At 27.7% G+C, this 21,795-nt stretch overlaps 8 protein-coding genes across 8 annotated transcripts; 5 read left to right on the forward strand and 3 right to left on the reverse strand.

Annotated features, from left to right (window-relative positions):
* Positions 1-161: 161 nt before the first annotated feature.
* Positions 162-4,098, reverse strand: T551_01138 (calcium-translocating P-type ATPase, PMCA-type; the record flags this gene model as incomplete). Its single annotated transcript, XM_018373401.1, has 7 exons — positions 162-840; positions 883-1,268; positions 1,316-2,774; positions 2,824-3,257; positions 3,308-3,410; positions 3,460-4,032; positions 4,076-4,098. 7 exons carry the CDS (start codon positions 4,096-4,098, stop codon positions 162-164), a joined length of 3,657 nt encoding a protein of 1,218 aa, XP_018230569.1.
* Positions 4,099-4,714: 616 nt separating this feature from the next.
* Positions 4,715-4,979, forward strand: T551_01139 (uncharacterized protein; the record flags this gene model as incomplete). Its single annotated transcript, XM_018373402.1, has 2 exons — positions 4,715-4,767; positions 4,814-4,979. The coding sequence occupies 2 exons, from the start codon at positions 4,715-4,717 to the stop codon at positions 4,977-4,979; spliced, it is 219 nt and encodes a 72-aa protein (XP_018230570.1).
* A 522-nt stretch (positions 4,980-5,501) lies between these two features.
* T551_01140 (uncharacterized protein) lies at positions 5,502-8,780 on the reverse strand (the record flags this gene model as incomplete). The annotated part of the gene is made up of 18 exons (XM_018373403.1): positions 5,502-5,798; positions 5,841-5,946; positions 5,999-6,089; positions 6,128-6,179; positions 6,227-6,437; positions 6,483-6,764; positions 6,809-6,884; positions 6,932-7,193; positions 7,234-7,352; positions 7,399-7,476; positions 7,522-7,664; positions 7,711-7,858; positions 7,901-8,098; positions 8,149-8,257; positions 8,301-8,402; positions 8,448-8,574; positions 8,620-8,653; positions 8,721-8,780. 18 exons carry the CDS (start codon positions 8,778-8,780, stop codon positions 5,621-5,623), a joined length of 2,376 nt encoding a protein of 791 aa, XP_018230571.1. The 3' UTR covers positions 5,502-5,620.
* Positions 8,781-8,957: 177 nt separating this feature from the next.
* T551_01141 (H(+)-transporting V1 sector ATPase subunit C) lies at positions 8,958-10,534 on the forward strand (the record flags this gene model as incomplete). Its single annotated transcript, XM_018373404.1, has 10 exons — positions 8,958-9,098; positions 9,142-9,295; positions 9,339-9,433; positions 9,477-9,565; positions 9,611-9,709; positions 9,754-9,822; positions 9,870-9,962; positions 10,006-10,099; positions 10,145-10,282; positions 10,325-10,534. The coding sequence occupies 10 exons, from the start codon at positions 8,958-8,960 to the stop codon at positions 10,532-10,534; spliced, it is 1,182 nt and encodes a 393-aa protein (XP_018230572.1).
* A 54-nt stretch (positions 10,535-10,588) lies between these two features.
* T551_01142 (proline-tRNA ligase) lies at positions 10,589-12,708 on the forward strand (the record flags this gene model as incomplete). The annotated part of the gene is made up of 11 exons (XM_018373405.1): positions 10,589-10,603; positions 10,648-10,697; positions 10,743-10,779; positions 10,823-10,895; positions 10,939-10,982; positions 11,023-11,113; positions 11,155-11,237; positions 11,283-11,412; positions 11,457-11,632; positions 11,676-11,739; positions 11,786-12,708. 11 exons carry the CDS (start codon positions 10,589-10,591, stop codon positions 12,706-12,708), a joined length of 1,686 nt encoding a protein of 561 aa, XP_018230573.1.
* Positions 12,709-13,076: 368 nt separating this feature from the next.
* On the reverse strand, positions 13,077-16,188 carry T551_01143 (uncharacterized protein; the record flags this gene model as incomplete). Its single annotated transcript, XM_018373406.1, has 9 exons — positions 13,077-13,429; positions 13,470-13,863; positions 13,906-14,118; positions 14,161-14,379; positions 14,426-14,531; positions 14,573-15,624; positions 15,672-15,863; positions 15,910-16,083; positions 16,132-16,188. 9 exons carry the CDS (start codon positions 16,186-16,188, stop codon positions 13,077-13,079), a joined length of 2,760 nt encoding a protein of 919 aa, XP_018230574.1.
* Positions 16,189-16,645: 457 nt separating this feature from the next.
* T551_01144 (H(+)-transporting V1 sector ATPase subunit H) lies at positions 16,646-18,513 on the forward strand. The gene is made up of 11 exons (XM_018373407.1): positions 16,646-16,732; positions 16,777-16,956; positions 17,007-17,109; positions 17,167-17,239; positions 17,288-17,353; positions 17,395-17,679; positions 17,725-17,812; positions 17,856-18,019; positions 18,059-18,286; positions 18,329-18,442; positions 18,483-18,513. The coding sequence occupies exons 1-11, from the start codon at positions 16,712-16,714 to the stop codon at positions 18,487-18,489; spliced, it is 1,329 nt and encodes a 442-aa protein (XP_018230575.1). The 5' UTR covers positions 16,646-16,711; the 3' UTR covers positions 18,490-18,513.
* Positions 18,514-19,183: 670 nt separating this feature from the next.
* Positions 19,184-21,740, forward strand: T551_01145 (uncharacterized protein; the record flags this gene model as incomplete). The annotated part of the gene is made up of 5 exons (XM_018373408.1): positions 19,184-19,247; positions 19,379-20,136; positions 20,182-20,442; positions 20,490-20,732; positions 20,775-21,740. The coding sequence occupies 5 exons, from the start codon at positions 19,184-19,186 to the stop codon at positions 21,738-21,740; spliced, it is 2,292 nt and encodes a 763-aa protein (XP_018230576.1).
* Between the last annotated feature and the right edge of the window lie 55 nt (positions 21,741-21,795).

Below are 21,795 nucleotides of genomic sequence, written 5' to 3' on the forward strand. Positions count from 1 at the left end.
ACAAATAAATTGAAATAAGTTTATTAATAATTTTTTTCATCGATAATCTATACAAAAGTATGAAAATATATAAAATTTACAAATATTGATGAAAATATAAACTAAAGATAAAACTATATAATTTATATTCAATATAGAAATATGTATAAATATAATAAATGCTAGGATGTTTTTAATGACTCTGACTGAGAAATATTTATTTTTGAATCTGTATCAGAATAAATTTCAACACCACGATCACGTAATGATTCGTCAAGTAATGTATCATTTTCCGTCGTAGTATTAGATACACAGCCGCCAATAGAGCCTACCATAATTGCAGGAGCTACTGTAGCAGCTTTGAATGTAGATGATTGTAATTTTCGATTTTTAGATAAAATTTTTTTTACCTTTTCTGTATCTTTTTTATTGATTGATTGTGATAATTTTTCATAAAACTTATTCATCCTACGACTTCTAGAACTAGAGAAAGTCGAGCTTTTGAAAACATTAAGGACTGATAACTCATCTTTAACATATAATGAAGTTAAATTCCACTGTGTTTGATTATCAGGTGATCCGTTTGAAATTAAGAGAGATTGTTTAATAAAATTCGGTAATATTTTTTCCAAGAAACTATCAGGAATACAATTGATGAATTTTGAAATAGGTATTGATAATGCTCCTAAAGATAATGAAATCGCCCATTGCTTTAAATTGAGAGGTTTAACATGAAAAGCATTGCCTCCGAAAGAAACAATGAGCACTTGACCTAGTACCATAATAATGTTAATAGAAATATACCATGGATTAGAACGAATTCCCTCTAAAATACTTGCTTCACTATTTAGTCTCCAACAACTTAATATGTTAGAAAAAATAATCAAAATCATAAATAATTACTTAAACTCATTAAAAATTTGCATAAATACAAATGTATTGAATATTAAAGTAGGTAGAGTGCCTATTGTAGCCCTTTTTTCATCATATTTAAAAATAACATCTCCCCAAAAATATAATACTAAAGTAATTAAAAGTTGGTAAATAGAATGCCCGATAATCATCTTCCACATTGGAAAAGTAATTAAAGGTAACGCTTTAGGTTCTGGCTTAGAATTTAAAATAGTTGTACTAGGGGGATCTGTTGCTAAAGCTAATGCTGCAAATGCGTCCATTATTAAGTTGATCCAAAGAAGTTGTATTGGATTAAGAACAGACTTTAGTTTTGGGCTGACTACTGCTGTTATAAAAGTAAGTAATACAGCGGTAAGATTAACCGTCATTTGAAACTATATATATCAATTGATTAATTCATCGGTATTTAAAAAAATCATACTTGTAAAAATTTCCTAATAGCAAGGTTTATTGCCCGTCCCCATGCACACGCTTTAACTATAGAAGCAAAATTATCATCCATTAAAATTATATCAGAAGCTTCTTTAGCTACATCTGTACCAGATATTCCCATGGAAAATCCAACATCCGCTTTCTTTAACGCTGGCCCGTCATTTGTACCATCACCCGTTACAGCGACAACTTCGCCCAACTCTTTAAGTTTAGAAACAAGAATCTTTTTGTCTTCCGGACTAGATCTCGCTAAAACTTGGAGTCTGGGAGCTATTATATTCATATCTTCAGAACTTAAATTTCTAAAGTCAATTCCTTCCATAAGAATGCCCCCAGGTGTATGTATACCACAAGATTTGGCAATAGCTCCTGCCGTAATTTTATTGTCACCCGTTACCATTCTAACGGTTATTCCAGCATCTCTACATTTCTTAATAGCTTCCTTTACACCTTCCCTTAATGGATCCATAATACCGACTACCCCGATAAAAACCATTTGAGAAAATACAGTATTGAAACTAACATCCGAATTATCTAATGAAACTTGAGAGCCGCTAATAGGCCAAACATCAAAGTCCTTATAAAGAAGTGCAATAGTTCTTAAAGACATAGATGCATAGTTGGAAATTATTTTATATATTGAATCTTTATCTTCTTGTTTTAACGGTAATACACAAAGACGGTCTAATTCCTTTGAAAAAGGATCATGAATTATATACGAAGAATACTCTAATAATGCTTCACTGGCGCCTTTAATATACAATCTAGCACCTCCATTAGGCAAAGAAATAATTGACGCCATATATTTTCTTGAAGAACTAAATGGTATAAAGTGTAACACATTTGCGTTTGCTCTCTCAGTACTAAGATTATCCATATTGAGATATTTTTGAGCAAATTCTAATAAAGCACAATCTGTTTTGGATCCTACAAAAATACTTTGACCTTGTTTATCTATACTTAAAAATGCAGAAGAATTAATTGCTATGCTTTGAATAATAAGTTGTTTTACAAAAGGATTTAATGATTTCGAAAGAGTGGAAATATCTAACAAATCTGCATTACTTAGGGAATTTTTTTCATCAATTTCCAAATTAGAATAATCTTGAAATTGAAATAAAAGGCCTAATGCCCCAATAACTAATGTCATTTTATTCTGAGTCAAAGTACCGGTTTTATCCGAACATATAGTAGTTACGTTTCCCATAGTTTCACATGATTTTAAATGGCGTACTAAATTATTTTCTTTAGACATTTTTCTCGTAGCAAACGCTAAAGCAAGAGTAATAGCAAGAGGAAGTCCTTCAGGAAGAGCAACAACAACTATCGTTATAGAACTAATCAATATTCTCATAAAACTCATCGTTTTTTCATAAGGTGTTCCTTTGTTTTCAGGGTAATTTATTAAAAAGCGACAAAAAAGGATATTAAATAATAAAAGACTGGCACTGAAAAAAAATTATTACACATTATAAGTTTTAAAGGGGGAAAACTTACAATATTCCGAATTTTGCAATGCCAAGGGCAAATTTACTCAATTTTATTTGCAACGGAGTATCATCTGATTCTGTTTGAATAGAAGTCATAATTTTTTCGTAATAAGAATGTATTCCGACAGACGTAACAATACATTTTCCAGTGCCTTCAACTATTTTACTTCCACTTATCATAAAAGGGTCATATCGTTCATCGAATATCAGTTTGGACGATGTGCTAGATAAAGACAAAGAACATGGTACTTTTTCGATTGTATTTGATTCTCCAGTAGCGCTTGATTCGTCACAAGATACATTATAACCATCGATTAAAATTCCATCAGCGGAAAGAAGATCACCGAGCTCGAAAAGCAATATATCGCCAACTTGAAGCTGGTAAACGGAAATATTAGTAGGTTTTCCGGATCTGACAACCTTGACTTCGAAATCTTCTTTCTTATTAAAAACATAAGAAACATGTTGTAAAAAAAACCGTTCGGAGATACCTTTGCATTTAATTTTTCAAATTGTCTTTCCTTCTGATAGTCATTAAGGGCGCTAACAAGTGAAACAACGACAATGGCAACTAAAATAACAATACCATCTATACTTTTAAAATTAATAACTATCTTTGCCTTACGCTATAAATAAAACTGACCTTGAATGCTCAGAATCCCCGGAAGAATTACCATAAACACTCTGAAGTCTGTGATATATATCGATAGCGAAGGATATAATCGTGGCACATATTAACAAAATAAGTATAGGATCCCTGAAAACATGAAGAATCAGTGGTATTATCCCCTTCACACGATGCTTGGGCGTCCTATTTACGCCAAAAACAGAGATACGGGTTTTATACGAATCACCGTAAAGGTTTACAAAATCCTCATATGTCTCTGATTTACCGATAAATATCTCTTTTAAAACCCGTATAACTTTAATTTTAAGCATAATCCTTGAAATCAATGACAATGCGTGAACAATACTGCTAAAAGCAATCATAATATACGAAAAAAGATTCCTGAAACGCATGGCTGTCTTCGACATGAAACGAGGCTTCCTCGAAACAAACGATTCATTCTGAGACACTACCGATACACCGGAAAAAGACCCATTGCTCCCCTTTTCCAAAAATATGTAATCCTCATACGACTTTTGCCTCCTTTTCGACGTGGACTTTTTCGACGTGGATTTCTTTGCTTCATAGTTTTTGCGCATCTTTTCATATCTAGACAAATATCAGACCCTCCCACACACAAAACCCCACAAACGCCATGTAGTCTTCCATGCTCATTAGATCCTTCAGTGTTACACACTCACTAACGTCCTTCTCATCGACACTCAGCCCCACCGTGGGATCCGTGTGCAGGCCTTGGTACAACCCCCTAATCCCCCCGATAACCCGCAAAATCTCAACGTTCCTTGGGTCCACAAGCGCCTGTAGCTGCCTTGCTGTAAATGCAAATGGCGTCTCTGCCTCCGTCCCTGTAATGGCCAATGTTCGCAGCGCTGCCTCGCGGATGCTGCTGCCTGGTCTCTTCTGGAAGGAACACGATGTCGCCGTTGACCCGTCCCATGACCTTCCACGCCGCTGTGCCGACCCCTCGTACTGCGTCAGCAACTCCGATAACTCTGACGTCTGGCTGCAGCTACGCCTGCTGTCTTCGCGCGATGCGTCCGGCGAAATGTTCTGCCAAGCACTGTTAGACGTCTGCTGCGGATCCTCGGGATGCTCCTTACTGAGGCGTCAATTGTAATGGTTGGCAGTTCCTGCCTCGGCTCCGACATATTTCTGCTCATAACATGATAGCTTTGTAATCTGCTTCAGCCTTTGCCTAATCTGTTATATATGGTTATATATGGTTATATATGCTATATATACTATACTATATATACTATATATGCTATATATGCTAAATGCTGCCTTTAGCTCTGCAGTGTTCTTTGTTTTCTTACATGTGAAGTACAACTCTGAAGAGCCAGCTTTGAGGTTACGGGTTATATCTTAGCTCAGTTTTACCGATTAAGGAAAAAGTATTTCGGTGGAGTATAATGCAAGAAATATTCGGAAGGAAAATAGGAAGAAAATATATGCAGTTTGGATGGAAAATAAATGAAGAGAAAAAAGAAGCATTGGAAGTGCTTTTATATGCAAAGTTGATACAAACAGTATAAATATTGCAGTATAAAGTGTATAATATTTTGGAACGGAGAGTGGCGACGCTAAAAAAAATTGTTGAGATTTGAGATAATCGTCGAAGAATCGTCGAAAGATATATATGTATGCAGCAGAGAAGAGAAATGCACAAAAGGACAAAATGTTATAAAATGTATGTGAAGAGGGGTTTTATAGAATTAAATGTAGAGTTAAATGACGAGTGTTTGGATAAGAGTGTTTTGTGAAGAGTTTGTTATATAATACAAGACAAAGGGTGAACGCCCTTTGGAGCAGGGTGGAGCCACATTAGCCAAAGTGAATTAATGTAGACGGGTTTTTGAGTGTGAAGTGTTTTAGCATGTCTAGTGGCAGAGGGACTTGCTAGAGAAAAAGATGTAGAAATGTGAGCAAAAGGGATGATAAATTCTATAGAAAAATGTATTTAGAAATGTATTTAGATCAGAGGTGTATAATATATGCAACTAATATATGTAATAAGTGTATAACATGTATAATGTATAATAAGTGTATAATATATATAATATATATAGTATATATAATATGTATAATATGTATAATACATACAAGTGTATAATATATAATATATATAAGTGTATAGTATGTATAAGTGTATAATATGTATAATGTAGAATACAGGCTATATGTTCCACAATGAGTCGGCGGATTGGGAGTGATGGGAGCCAAGCATGGCTATTGAAGCCTGGCGCAGCAGCTTAAGGTACTGGGGCATGCGGTGGGTCAGCAGGAATGCCTCGTATATCTTTTTTTCATCATCGGCCACAATGCAGGACAATTCCATGCAGGCGTGCAAATTTCTATGAAGGGTTAATGTAGATAAGAAGATAAAAACAGCCCGCCTTGGAAAAAGCGTATGAGTATCGTAGTAAACTTTATGCAGAAGACAAACAAGCTCGGGTATATAAATATTTCTTATTTTCACTAGTTCGTTGTATATAATTGGATCTGTTGTGTATTTAAGATTATATGGTGGAATGAGAAAGCAGATGTAGAGTACCTTCAGACTCGGATACAAAGAATGTGCTTGGGTGCAGCCAATTTCCTTGGATAAGCTCGTAGAAGGTTGTAACGCATTCTTCCACTGCTCTCTAAAAATAAGTATATATACAGATAGATTAATACTAACTTGGACATCTAATTTCCACTGTCTTTTTTCAGTAGAGTCTATTTTATTTTTACTATATTAAAAAATTAAAATTTGTGAATTTAACTGAATACAGCCTACATATCATTTAAGCCGTTTGACATAATATTTTTCCAGTTTTCATATCTCATATACCCAATACATAAAGAAGAATAACCTAAATACTCTGTTGCATGTCTAAATTTTTTATCTTGTTCAGGGCTATCTTCGCTTTCTACCATATCTTTAGTTATTAATACTGACGAAGACAACCTTAAATTAAGGGTTTGTGCAGCATTTAGTTTTCCTCTTACTAAAATAATTAACCAAAATTTTTCAAATCTATAAGTATTCATACAGAGAAAACGTCTGTAAAGAATATTGCTTTTGTAAATAATATCATATTTCAAATCATCTGAAGACTTCATCCACTCTAAAGCTCTTATCTGATGCAAGTCCCATTCAGATGGTGTACTAGTGATGGGTACTAATTCCAAGGTAAAAGAATTAAAAATATCATCATTAATCAATGCTGTAGAATAAACAATATCGACAGTTCTTCTTAATGAATTTAATATATCAAGTTTATATTTAGCAGCTAAATGCAACTGATCTATACGTTGTTGATCATCGTTAATATCTTTATATATGTTAAGTATGTTCTGTAATTTAAATTTAACATACTACTTAAAAACTTTGCATAAATTTCTATAGACATATCATGAGGAAGTTGAGCCACATACAATGGAACAATGTCTTGCTATAAATTTTAAAAAATTATAGCATTTTAAAAATAGTACAATTTACCTTACCACCTGCAGCCAACAACTCTATATATGCTTGTATTAAACTGTTGCAATTATTTTGATCAATTGATATATTTGTATGTCTTAATAATAAAATAAAATGAACAACAAATCTTAAAAAAGAAGGAACTGACGTTATATCTATAGAACTTGTCCCATTTTTAATATCCTGTAACTGCGTATTCAAATTTAAAATTAATTCATCAACTTTCGATGTTATAATATTCGATTGAATAATTCTCATTGGTTCATTTGCATCGTTTCTATAAAATATTATTTTTAAATATTGAAAAAGATTTATACCTTATAAGCTCATTATCACTATGAATTAAATTTTCCAAAATAGAAGGTAGAGAAATGGAATCAACATTTGGAATAATTACGACTTGAGATGGTTTAATTTTTCCAAGTTGTTTAAGATTCTATTTCATAACATAAATACCATATTTCATTATATATAATCTTTACCATAGTTATCTGATATTCACAAATAGAATTACAATATGCCCATAAATAGTCTTCCCATGTTTCACAAACTTCAAGTACCTAATAATAATAAAATATTATTAATACAATTAAAGCCAAATATACCGACTGAAGATCGCCACATAAAGCACCATATAAAGCTCTTTCGTAAGGATCTAGTTCCGTTTGCTTAGACAATTCATAACACATTTTTTTCCAAAGTTGCTTTCTTTTGGTTCCCATGACACCCAATTCTGAATTATCATTATCTTTATTATTTTTAATAAAGATGGTAAAATAAAGAATATATTATACCAATTAAAGGATCTCTATACTCAATACATCCTTGAAGAATTGCAGACCTCAAAAAATTACCGGTTTCTTTACAGATATCACATGCTTTATCAAAATCTCCTGATCTTATAAGTAAAAATAAATTGCGTAAAAATTTTCTTTCAAATTCCTAAAAAGGTTACAAAAATATCTAAATAAAATTAATTCTTACAAAATCTTTATCATCTAAAAGTTTTCGTTGTCTCGTTGGTGCATCAGGATCTAATTCATCAATTAATTGATCTTCTTTAAGTGTTTTTCTTTGTAGTCTTTTCATTCTTATGCTTTCTCTTGTATATAACCATTTTTTCCCTGATATTTCTAATAGTGGAGGTTCTGGAAAGATATCTTTTAACCAATTTAGTATAATCTAAAATATTATTAATGATATACATAAAAGATATAATCAAAATAAAAAACCGTATTCTCCATAGCTTCTGGAGTTTGAATATAAAATGCTTCTTCTAAAATTACATTTGATGAATATTCATGAATATTTGGTAATTCGTGTGATTTTTGTACACGATGACTTTAACAATCAAATCTACTAACATATATAAAAAGAAAATTACGAATATAATCTTTGGATAAGATCCCATGTTTTACATTCTAAATCCCACTGCTCGATTTCTGGGGAGTCTTGATAATGTTCAGATTCCATTAATGTATCCATCCTGAACTCCATAAAAAAGTAAACACAAATATTAGAAAATAAACACCTTTTTTGACCGTACATATAATATTTTGAAAGTAACCCTGTTTCACCAAATATTTCTGAATCCTTGTATCGATCAAAAATCATAGCATATTGATCAAATTCTTCCCCAAGAACAATTATTGGTTCATCTATACACCATTATTTATATCAATAGACAAATATCAAAGAATTACCTTCTATTTCATTTGATGTACTCATATTTTCTATCTAAATTCTATTAAAACTAATCATTTTTTCAAAGACAAAAATTCATATTTTTAATAACGAAAAATACCTTTTCCATATTTAGACTTGAAAAGGAGGCATTAGGATCATGTTTTTTAAGAAGTTCCATATTATAACTAGTTTTTTACAATGTTTCTTTTAATTATTGAAATTTTACCTTTTTTTTGAAAAAGCTTAAGTGCTTTTAATCTCGTAAAACGATAGACAGTTGATAACGTATTTCTATTGAAATTAAAACATAAAGCTAAGTTATTTAAGTTTGAAAAAAAGATTTTAGAATAATAAAATGGATTATTGTTATTGGCTTGTATCTATTCCTGAAAAATTTGAAGAAAAAACGACTACTTTTGAGGATTTTATTACACATCTATCATGTTCTACTTATGATTATGCACAAGTTTTTAAATTTTCAATACCTCGCTTGAAGGTTTTAATATTTATTTTTTGGATGTGTTTTTACGTTTATTTAGGCTGGAAACTTGGATTCTTTGATTTGCCAGAGTGAAGATGTTGCGAAATTAGATGATCAGATTAAAGAATCTATTTTGAAAATACCAGAGATTCTAAGAATACTTTTAGAAAATGATGTGCACAAATGCATGCAACAACTGACTATCGATAATAGTTTGTTTTCTGAAACATAGTAATATTTATTTAATAAGAATAGAGTCTATTGAATATTATCTTCAAACATTTCAATGGGATATTATGAAATATAGAACGGATTTATCGATCAATGTTTTAATAGAAATGATTGGAGATGTGCAAAATATGTTAGTTTTATAATAAACTAATTATTGGTTAGGAACTTTTTTCAATAGAAGAATTAAAAACAAAATATCAATCTTATACTCAAGCAAAAAGTAATCTTTCTGTTTTGGAACGAAAATACACGTTTGTCTATATATTATTCTAAAGAATATCTAATGTAATTTGTAGAGGAGATTTATCACAGTGTAGTCTTACAAATATTGTAAAAAAAGAGCATGTTGTTCAAGAATCAGAGTATCTTGAGACAGCATTAATTTCAGTACCTATGTTTATAATATTTGATGTTTTTAAATCTTTCTTACTTTATATAGTTTTAACAAAAATCTTTGGCTTAAATCCTATGAAACATTAACACCAATGGTTGTTTGTCGTTCTGCTTTGTAAGATTATTTTTTTTTTTTTTCATTGCTTTTAATATATAAATTAGTGAAATTTCTAAAGATAATAAATATATTCTTTATAGTGTTGTAGTTTTCAAAAAATATATACAGGAATTTAAACAAAAATGTCATGAAATTAAGTAAGATTGTATTATTTCGTTATTAATAATTGATTACGATTAGATGTATACCAAGGGATTTTGAATATAAAGATGATCTTCGTATAGAAGAGGAAAATATTCTTAAAGAAGCACAGAAAAAGGAAAATAAACTGTGGGTAAGTTTCTCACTTATTTTCTTTAGTACAATTGATTATTTTTAGAATGAAGTTTTACGATTGGCACACACATCTTTCAGCGATACATTTCAAGCATGGATACACTTAAAAGCTATAAGAGTTTTTATTGAGAGCATTTTAAGATATGGGAACCCTCCTAATTTTATTTCAGTCATTATAAAGGTTATACAATAATATATTATTTAAGTTTTCTAAATTTTAAAGCCTAATTTAAAATATAAAAATAAAGCCCAAAAAGCTTTAAGTTTAATTTATTCATCTTCAAATCCAAATCTTACAAGTAATTCGTTTGAAAAAACAGTTAATGAAGAATCACTTGATAAAAATATTGCTACATTTATGGGAAATCTTCATATTGATGAATATACTGAATATATTTTTTATGAAATTTCTCTTAAAATTTTCAATATATAATTTAATAACTAATTTTTATTTTCATTAATAATTATGTTACATATATAATTTAGTATGGATTTTAGTAAGGTTCTATTCGAAGATCCATTAAATAATTTTTAGAATTTTAATAGATTATGGTAATTAAAATATTTTCTAAGAACACTGTTTCTTTCAGAAATAAGTTAGAATATTGTTTTTTTTGTATTTTTTTAATTAATTTTTATAGCTTATTATTATGTCATAGATATTTTCACTTTATCTCTGTAAGACTATTTTTTTTATTTTACATGTTAAAAAAACTATCAGAATCACCAGAGATCACTTTTAAGCAATACGTTTATTCCAAGTGATACTTTTTGTCAGAATTCAGGAAAAAAAGGTATTTTTTATTAACAATTATTATTTAGTTTAAACTATAAAAGAGACGGGTCATGATCTTTTAATTAAAGCAGGATTTTTGCGCCAAGTATAAAATATTGTACTTTTTTTAAACTCAAAAGTCATAGTCATCACCAGGAATATACACAATTTTGCCATTAGCATTAAGAGTTCAAGAAAAAATAGAAAAAATTATTGATAAATTTTTATATAAAATTAGTAAGTATTATATTAACATTTTTTTTAAGACAATGTTTTAGACGCATCTAAGGTATCTCTTCCAAATCTTTTGACATCTAGTTTATGGAAAAAAACAAAAAGATGGGAACTGTTAGGAAAAGAGGTTTATAATTAATTATATATATTAAAATGCATTTATTTTGTATAGCTTTTTAAACTCAAAAATAGAAAAGGAATAGAATACTGTCTTTCTCCTACTCATGAAGAAGAAATAACGAATTTAGTTGCTAAAGAAATATTAAGCTGGAGACATTTGCCTTTAAAACTATATCAAACAGGTATATAATATTATTTTTGTATGCAATGTTTTAATATTATTAAGGAAAGAAATTTAGAGATGAGATTAGGCCAAGAAGGGGTTTATTGAGAGGATGTGAATTTATTATGAACGATTTATATACATTTGATAAGTCTAAACAAGATGCTATTCAAACTTATGAATTGATATGTAATACATATAAACAATTTTTTTCTGAACTTGAATTACCTGTAATTATGGTAAATTTTTAGTACATTTTATTTATTTTTTTAAATATTCTAGGCTGAAGCTAACAGTGGAAATATTGGAGGATATCTTTCTCATGAATTTCATATTCTGTTTCCGTGTAATATATAAATGTTTTAAAAATTTTAATTAATTATATAAAATAGCGGGTGAAGATTCTCTTATAATGTGTCAATCTTGTGGATATGTTTCAAATGAAGAATTTGCACTTATTAAGCAGAAACATCAAATACCGTTTAAACTGGAGAATTGCAATTGCTTTTATATTAAAAACATGGACAATATGATTATAGGAATTGCATATATACCTTCTTATTGTGAAATTAATACAGTATTTATCAATAGAATTATGAAAAATGTAACTTCAGAAATAATAATTACAACGCTTAAAGATAATACAAATTATGAAATTGATGATTATTACAAAAACGAAATTATTCATATTCTTGATACAAATTTTAATCCTGATTCTTTTATATATCCAAGTTATTTAAAAAAATTCAAAAATAAATTAATAACAGCTTTTATAATTAAAGCAAAAGAAAATGATCTATGCTATAAGTGTTCTCAACCATTGAAATCTGAAAAAAGTATAGAGTTAGCACATACGTTTTATCTTGGTACAAAATATTCATCAATTTTATCTGCAACATATGTTTCCGAGGAAAATAAGGATGTTTTGCCAATTGAAATGGGATGTTATGGAATGGGTGTCTCAAGGATACTTTCTTCTCTTGCAGAAATAAATAAGGATGATAAAGGCCTTGTTTGGCCAACATCTGTTGCGCCTTGGAAAGCAGTAATTATATCATCATTAGATTCAGACCATATATTATATAAAGTATATGATATAATTGTTTGTTATTTTGAAGAAGATTCTATTATTATAGATGATAGGAAAAATAAAGGGTTTGTATGGAAAATGAAGGATTCTGATTTAATAGGATTTCCATATATTATAATTATAGGAAAACATTGGAAAGAAACAGGTGAATTAGAAGTTCAAGTAAGAAAAACGGGTGAAAAAGTTTTTGTTAAACCCGAAAATATTAAAAGTATTATACGATAGCTTATTAAACAGGAGTTACATGTAATTGAGAAATATCTTTAAATATGCAAATTCTAAATATGTTATATATTTATTTATAATTAATAACATTAAAAAAATATTGAGCTTTATATTTAAGTATTTTATAGCATTTAAAATAATAATATAAAAGATACTGTATAATATTCAATGATGGAAATTGTTTGAATCTCAAAAACCATATATCTTCTGTACAATCAATAATTATGTATTAAATTATGGTTTTATAAAATTTAGAAGCCTTTTTTTATTTTTTATTTAATTTCATAATAGGTACGTTGTATAGACTAAATCACTGTTAATGATAATGATTTTGCTTTTTTATTAATAAAATTAAATATTAAAATAAATTAGTATTCTAAAATAGCTGAATACTCATCAACAGGTGCGAAAATTGGTAATTGTTTTAATTTTTTCTTTTTAACATAATCTTTTTTTTCATTCGATTTACGTTTTAACCCAGTTAAAGTAATTGAAGTTGCATCATCTATAGATTCATTTATAGACATTTGGCTTGTATTATCGAAATGATCAAAATTATCGCTACCAATTAAGTCACTTTCTGATTCATTAAAGTTTAAGTAATTATTATCAAATTCTTGAGTATTTAGATCGTTTTCATAAATATCTTGATTTTCCTCAAAATCATTTTCAAAATTTTCTGAATCATCAAAATTTTCTGAATCATCAAAATCTTCAATCACTAACTTAAATTAGTACTTTCAACAATATTTTTTTATTACTATTATCAGAGAAATTGGCTTGCACTGTTTTAGTCAATTTCTTTTTACTATTCATATTCTGTTTATGTTTTTGAGAAAAATATTTGTAATAAAAGACTTCATCAGGAGGAACATGTGCAATTTTTTGATCAACGAAAGATTTTTTATTTAAAGGTTGATCCGTGAAAGTTTCAGATTTAGTTAAAGAAAACGTATCTTTATTTTTTTTAGAAATTGAGTACGTAATAGGATTTTGAGATATAGTTTTAGTTTTAGGATTTCGATAGATAAATTTATTCAAAAAATGTGAAAGAGTATATAGTGAAAGATCAGGCTTTGATATTATTTGATAACCATGTAACAATGATTTTGCATATAAAGATATTGTAGGATGAAAATGATGAAGAAAAGGAATCTAAAAGATAAGTACAGAAAATTAAATATAATATTCTCTTACTAGCTCCCATAAATAAGAAATATTTACATTGGTATAACGAGGATCCCGTTTACGAGCATCATATTTATCTGAAGTGTTTGATAAACTAGACATATTTTTATTACCTTTTATAAATAACTTATTCTTATTTAAGGCATTAGTAGAATCATTCTTGTTATTTTGAACTTTATATCTATTATATAAAGATTTTATTTCTGGATGAATTTTTTCCAACTTTATATTTTAAAAAAAAATTATTAAAATTTTAATAAAAACCTCATTAAGCAAAATCATTATTCCGGAAATAAAAGTTATTTGATGCATATTAGCTTGTTGTATTAACCTTTTCACAAAAGATTTCACTCTTGTTTTATTCGTATCCGTTTTAATAGCTTTAAAAAGAAGATTAAGATACATCGCTTGCTTAGATGAATTAAATAATCTAAAATCTTGAATTGATTCGTATAAAGTCCGATAAAATCTGTCTAATATGGCCTTCAAAAATATTAAAATAAAATTAAAAATACAATTTTGGTTTTACTTCTTTATGCTTTGATATTTGAAAAATTAAAATTAATGCTTGAACTGATGTATTAAAATTAATGTTATGTACCATTGTAAATAAAGTATTTATATGAGTTTCAAATCTATCAAGTCAGTATGGATTCTAGTAATTTGGTTGATTTACATTTTATCATCAATTTCTGAAAAAGAAAACGCTCTGTTTATTCCTGATATAATTGCCAAAATTAGTTTCGAATTTATTTCTTTTTCATAAATATTAGACGCATCATTATTTAATTGTTTTGTATTATATTTAGTTTCCTGAAAAACTTTTTGACTTTTTAACTTTTTTAAATTATCTGTATTTTGTGATGCTTTTACAAGTTTAGTAAAAAACAAAAAATAAATATTAATTAAATAATTTGCTACATTTGCTGTTTTCCTTGATAAAACCATTTGATTAAGAGTGATTATTGAATAATACTGTGCATGCTGAGATACTGAAGAACGAAAAAGAAGTTTTTCTATTTCAGATATAATAACCTCTTTCATGGCAGGATGAGTTGCTGTTAGCTGTAAAATACAATATGATGTTTTTGAAGCAACTTTTTTTTCGGAATCTCCTAGCTTATTTACTAAAAGCCTTAATAAATTTTGTTCTTGTTCAGGTTTGTCTTTAATCAATTCAAATATATAAGTTACTACACGTATTCGCAAAAAAGACAATGGATCTTTCAAAAGATTTTCAAGGACTTCTAAATATTCGAAATAATATTTTTTCAAAAAATCTTCAAATGCCCATATGATTAATTCTTTTTTGGTTATATTTTTAGAATCAAGAAATTTTTGTTTAAAATATTTTAATTTCCTATTTGGTAATACTGTTGATATAAAAAGATCTTTTAATGCTTGTACACTTTGAATAGCCTCGGTTCTATTCTTCTTTTTTGTCATATTTAGTAGCATCCTCATTTTCTTTGACGAATGCAAAGGTGATTCTTGAATTGATAACGTTAATGCACTAATTTTATCACTTAATGTCCCTGATTTCATAATATTTTCAAAAAAATGTTTGTCTGACGACGATATGTATGTTGAAACATTATATGCTTCTTCCTCAAGTTCAAGATACCTATTTGCCTTTATATATAATTTTTCTAATGATTCTTTTTCTATTTTCTCCCCTGAAAAAATTGTGTCATCTTCATAATACCATTCTAACCGAGGAGAACATATCTAGTTTTTTTAGAAAATAAAAAATATCTTAAAGTGCATATGCATACCAATTTAGAGTTTGTTTTTGGTTGAATATTTTCTTTGGTTTTCATAATAGGGGCAGATGATAGTTGTGAATTTGTTTTATAAGAATTTATTTTTTTATTTTTTTTTTCATTAAAAGGAGTTGCAGATTTCTTTAAAAGTTCATTAGAGTTAATTTTATGTTTTTTTTCGTATAATTTAATGTTTTGAGCCTGCTATCGTGTTTCAGAATCTAAAAATATTATATATTAGTATATTTACATCTTTGTCTAAACCATTTTGTTGACTAGACACATCTTTTTGCTCCTCTGTCTCACTATTAACTGCATTTATATCTGTAGTGTCGTTTTTATTTAAATTGTTTTTACTTTTAAGCATTTTGTGTCGTTGAAACGTTTTATCTAGTTGAGCTCTGCCATGAGCCATGTGATGGGCCTGTTGTTATACTTTAAAATGTTGAATATAAAAATATATAGCTCTTACTTTTCGGCGTTTAGTATTTTTTGATGACTGTTGGGTTTGTCCAGTTGTAGTATACATATAAAATACATATATTTTAATTATCTATCTTATCTGACTCCCTTGATATGTTAAAGCAAAAAACTCCTAATACTGACCCTCCAGATGCTTCTTTCTGCTGAAATTGACTATGATATAGACTGTTTGATCAACAATTCACGCTTAGTTAATAATATTCATTAAAATAGCCCTTTCTACTGAAAAATATATAGATCAACTGCAATATTTAGAGTATATCCTTTTTATACACCTTATAATTGTCTTTATTTTCAACTTATATCAACAAATTTAAGCTCTTCAATTGAGTAATATTGCCGATTAATCTGTGTTATATCTTATAAACTATGCACTTTTATCTTTTTTTCTTATAAAATATCTTTTTAAAAGTAGAAAATAGTTCTATTTCTTATGTTTTTATTTAAAATATTTATTCAAAATATATTATATTTGCTTATAATTAACTGCATTGTTTGCTTTTAGTTGTTTTACTGTTCGGCTGTAATCGATATTTTAGATATATAACTGGAGATGATGTAAAATAACAATGGAAGAAGAATATAATGAAGTATAATTAATTTTTTGAATAAGAAAAATACTTATTTGATCTAGTTTTACGTCTGGAATCTACAGACAAATGTATTTCTTGAGGAGCTTTTATCAAGTATTCGTCTACGGCCAATACCATGGATAGGACATCTGCGAGCAGGACTTGTAACAGATGAAGAGGTAAAGATGATTAAAGCTCTTGATTGGCACTCTAGAAAGCGTCGGTCATTAGTTTTGATGAAGGTTTTTCTATTTTGGAAGTATATTGTCGATTATTTATATTTTTGTTATAGGAAAGCAAAGAATATGCAGAGTTGTTTTTGACGTTGTTTCAACGATTTCAGCGTATAGATCTCCTTCAGTATCTTTTAACATTGTGCAGTGATCTTTTGGATGGTATGTTGGTGTTTTTGTTGTATTTTTATCCTGTTTTTTAACTTTTAATGTATTTAGATGTTCCTAAGTTTTCTAATGTTCTTCTTTTATACAAAAATAAGGAAAATTTTCCTTTTTCTCCATTGATGAGGTTTTTTATTTTCTTAAGAGGGACAATTAGTGTTAAATTTATTTTTAGACTATTAAAACATGATGATCAAATTATATCCTTATTATCGGGGAAAATAATGTCATCTCTTGTTAGGTGGTATTAGCATTGTATTTTATTTAAATTTATTTTATTAGTGCTGCTCCTATAATTCCTACTACTACCCTTTCGTGGTTTTTTGAATGGATTTCTTCTCTTTGTCAGTCGCCTGATCACAATATTCAAGATCTGGCGGTACAGGCGTTAACTGGGACTCTTAAGAATTCTTTCAATCGTTTGCGGTTTTGGAAAGAATCTACATATATGCAGAATTTAATATGTATTTTGAAAAATAACCAAGATAATTTACAACTTCAGTACCATACACTGCTTGTCATCTGGCTTATTACATTCGAATGGAAAATTGCTAAGGAAATTAATAGGTATTATACTGTATATTTTTTAAATCTTATTTTATTTTGAAATAGACGGCATAGTATTATTCTCATCTTGGTTAATTTGTTAAAAAATGTAATAAAGGAGAAAATAACGCGTGTTATTTACGCCATATTTAGGGTTTAGTAGAAATTGTTTATTTTTCAGACTTATTTTTTTATAGAATTTAATTAATTTGGCACACTCTGAAAATCTTTCAACAATGTTAGCTGTTAAACTTCTTTCGCTAACTGAAACTATCTCAGATAAAAAATGGCTCGATAAAGAAGCTATTGAAGATATAGAGTTTGTTAAAACTAGTTTAAAAGCTGATCTTGAAGGACTAGCGTATGTATAACATTATAGGAACTATTTTTAACTTGTTAGTACGTTTGATGAATATGTTCTAGAAATAGAATCGGGGCATTTAAGTTGGACTCCTTCTCATTCTTCAGAGAAATTTTGGAAAGAAAATGCCTTTAAACTAATGAACAATGATTGTTTATTGCTTAAGAAACTTGTACGTCTTCTTCTTGCTTCAAAAGATCCTTTGGTTTTGGCTGTTGCTATTCATGATATAGGAAAGTTTATTCAACAATATCCGAATGGAAAATTGTGAGACAGTTTTTTTTTTTGTTTTTTTCTTAACGTTTCTAGATATGCTCAAAAGCTGGGTGCTAAACAAAAAATTATGGAACTAATGACTCACTCTGATTCCGATGTAAAGTATGAAGCTTTAACAACCGTTCGACAGTTTATGTTGCAGCCTTGGTATATTTTTTTTAATTTATGTTTTTATTTATATACATAGGAATTAAAACTGCACATTCTGTACATTTTGGTTTTCTAGACATTTTGTTAATATGTTTTTATTAGTCATTGAAACACAGGGTTTTTATTAATTTTTTTATGTTTTAGTACTTTTTTTCAAATTCATACTATAATACGATTTTTTCTATATACACATTTTCTTTTTTCATTTACTTATAATAAAATGTATTTCTATTCTAAAACGTAGATTTTTTTGTATCTTAAATTATTTAAGCTAAAATATTAATAAAAACATTAATATATTATTGTATCAACAAACTATAGTTTGAAATTAATGTTTTTTATTAATCTTATTTATTCTTTGATTTTATATTTTTAGATTCAACCTTTAAAAAAGGGTTTTTAGAGTTATGGTAGTATTATTGTTTTATATAAAACGGTTATCTAGATACATGTTTTAGTGTATACATTTAAAACACTTTAATATTAATGATAATATTATCTTTTTATTTTTATAATTTAAAAAAAAAAAAGTATAGTTATTATAGATCTTAAATAATATAAAGTTTTATCAAAAAGTTTCTAAAGTTTTTTCATCCTTTTTATTTTTTAGATCTTATCTTTTCGAATATCTTTAGACAAAATATTAATTGAATAGATATCTTTGAACCTTAAGATATATACATGTTTTTATATTGTTTTTGTATATTGAATATTGGGTTTTCATAAATTGGTATTGTTATGTGGAGTGACCTTTTGAAGAAAGCAATTGCAAATGTAGAGCAGCTTACTTATGAAAGTACAGGTAAGATGTTAGTTTTAAAGAATTAAAGTACTTAAAATTCTATTTCATAAAATCTTGAAGGAAAATAAAAGAATTTTAAAGATCTGTTTTATTTTTTTATTTTTGATCTTGATTAAACTAATATATTTCAGCAAAATTATCTGGTACTACATCAACATCACCAGATATTTCTTTGCCTAAAAAACATGCACAAAACACTAGAAAGTCTATGCAAGAGCGTCTTGTAGCTATCGTTTCAAGAACACATGATGTGAATAATCTTTCAAATACTCAACATTATTCCAAGACAAGAAATTGTTCTATCTATACAAATAAAGGAATAAAAAAAGATCAAGAGGAATTTTGTTTAACATATGAAAGTAATGAAATCACAGAAAATCGATCTTCTTGTGTTTTTCCTGCATCTATGCCAGATTTTGTTGAAAAAACTGATATAAATAATGATAATTTAAAGGATGGATCAAAATTAAAAAATGGTTCAGGAAATGTTTCTATAGATAAAAAATTAAAGATAGATAATACTTTCCAAGAATCATTTCCTATATCTAATACCTCAAACATTAATATGATACCTTTTGATTTAAAGAAAATAATAGACGAAAAAGATAGAAAAATATCTATGTTATTTGAAGAAGGAAGCAAATTGTCTAAGAATGAGTTAAAGCATATAAATATTATTAAAGATCTTCGATCTAACATTAAAAAAAAAGAAAATATAATAATTGAGATGGAAAATAAGATGAAAAAATTAGAATCTGAAGTAATTGAATTAAAAGAAAAGCTAAAATACAGTTCTGAAAATAATAAGTTGCTTTCTGATCATTTAATCGTAATGGCTAAATTGGAAATGGAATATGATATTATTAAAAAAGAACGTGATCAACTTGAAGTATATGAAATATTTATGTGATTTATTATTTACGTTTAAATATAGATTGACAAAAATAATTTATTAAAAACTTTGGAAAATGCAACAACGCATGCAAACGAATTGGAAAAATCTAAATATTCTCAAGTGTTAGAAATTGAAAAATCAAAATCAAAATGTTTATCTGAAGCATTAAATATTGCAAATACTAATTTGACTTTACTAGAAAAAAAAAATAAATCAGAGATTGATACTCTAAATTCTCATTTACAGGATGAAAAAACTAAATTTTTAGCCAAAGAAAAAAATTATGTTAATGAAATATCTGTAATTTTAAAATTTATCAATATAAAAATTATTTAACTAATTTACAGGCTTTAGAAGCAAAAATTGAAACTTTGAGGAGTAATTTAGAAGAAATATCCTTAAGTGTGGATGCTAATGCATATGTTAAATTGTTACGAGAGAATGAAGCATTACAAACTCAATATTTGATTGCCTCTCAACATTGGAAAGAAAAAGATGACGACTTATATACCAAAAATGCTGTTTTACAAGAAGAAAACAAGAAATGTCTTGAAATTATTGATCAAAAAAGTTTAAAATTGAAATATTTAGTAAGAAATATCTTGTTTTTTCATATATTTATAAAATCTAAGGAAGAAGAAATGGAATCTACAAATAAAAAGTTAGAAAAATTAAAAATGGAATTGTTGAATAATGAGAATATTATTAAGTATACGAAATCATTAAATGAAGATCTTACAGGAAAAATATTTAAGCTTGAAGAAACTATTATTAAAATGAATATTTCCCATACTGAAGAGTTAAAAGAATTAAAAATGTCATTAGATTTTCAGTGTATTGACGGAGCGAAAGAATTTGGCTTTAACAATAATAATGAAATATTGCAAGTACCGACGTATATTTCTGAGTTAGATAAGCCTGTAGAAATATTATCAACTGATAGCAATTTAAATTTATTGGATAAAAATTATGATTCTTCAGAGCACGATAAACCAATATCTGATGTTGCACCAGAATATTTAAATTGTCTTCCTACACCAAATATATTATCTTGTCATCTTTCATCTAACTTGAGAATTGACGATAAAAATGATAATAACATTATTAACAATTATGATAATACTAATGATAACACTAATGATAATACTAACGATGACTATTTTATTCATAATATAGAACATTCTATCTCGCCATTCGGTTCTTCATTTCCGTTTAACTTTTCTGATCACAGTAGTTCCACAGTTAAAATTGGTACAAATATTAATATAATACAACGATTAAGTTCATCTGTTCAAAAGCTTAAAAGACAACTAATGATGGCACGTGATGAAATTAATCAAATAACTGAACAAAGAGATGAAGCAAGAAAAGAGTCTGTTCATTTGATGATTGAAATTGAAAAAACAAAAGAGTTACAAAATAAAGTAAATGTTTTAGAAAAAGAATTAAAAAATATAAATGAGCGTTACGAAAAATGTTTAGAACTTCTTGGAGAAAAAAGTGAAAAAGAAGAAGAATTAAAACAGGATATTAAAGATATGAAAGAATTATATACGCAACAAATAGAAGATCTTGTTTCAAAAATTTATAATCATTAAAACAGACAGTAATTTTTACTATTTAAAAAAATATTCGTATTTGATATTTATTTTA

The sequence above is a fragment of the Pneumocystis jirovecii genome, assembly GCF_001477535.1.
Source record: "Pneumocystis jirovecii RU7 chromosome Unknown supercont1.4, whole genome shotgun sequence".
NCBI classification, from domain to species: domain Eukaryota; kingdom Fungi; phylum Ascomycota; class Pneumocystomycetes; order Pneumocystales; family Pneumocystaceae; genus Pneumocystis; species Pneumocystis jirovecii.

Coding starts and splice junctions, on each gene's coding strand:
- T551_01144 (XM_018373407.1), top strand. CDS start 16,712: ATGGAAGAAGAATATAATGAA. Junction 16,957..17,006: donor GGTCATTAGTTTTGATGAAG/GTTTTTCTATTT, acceptor TTTTTGTTATAG/GAAAGCAAAGAATATGCAGA. Junction 17,240..17,287: donor CCTTTTTCTCCATTGATGAG/GTTTTTTATTTT, acceptor ATTTATTTTTAG/ACTATTAAAACATGATGATC.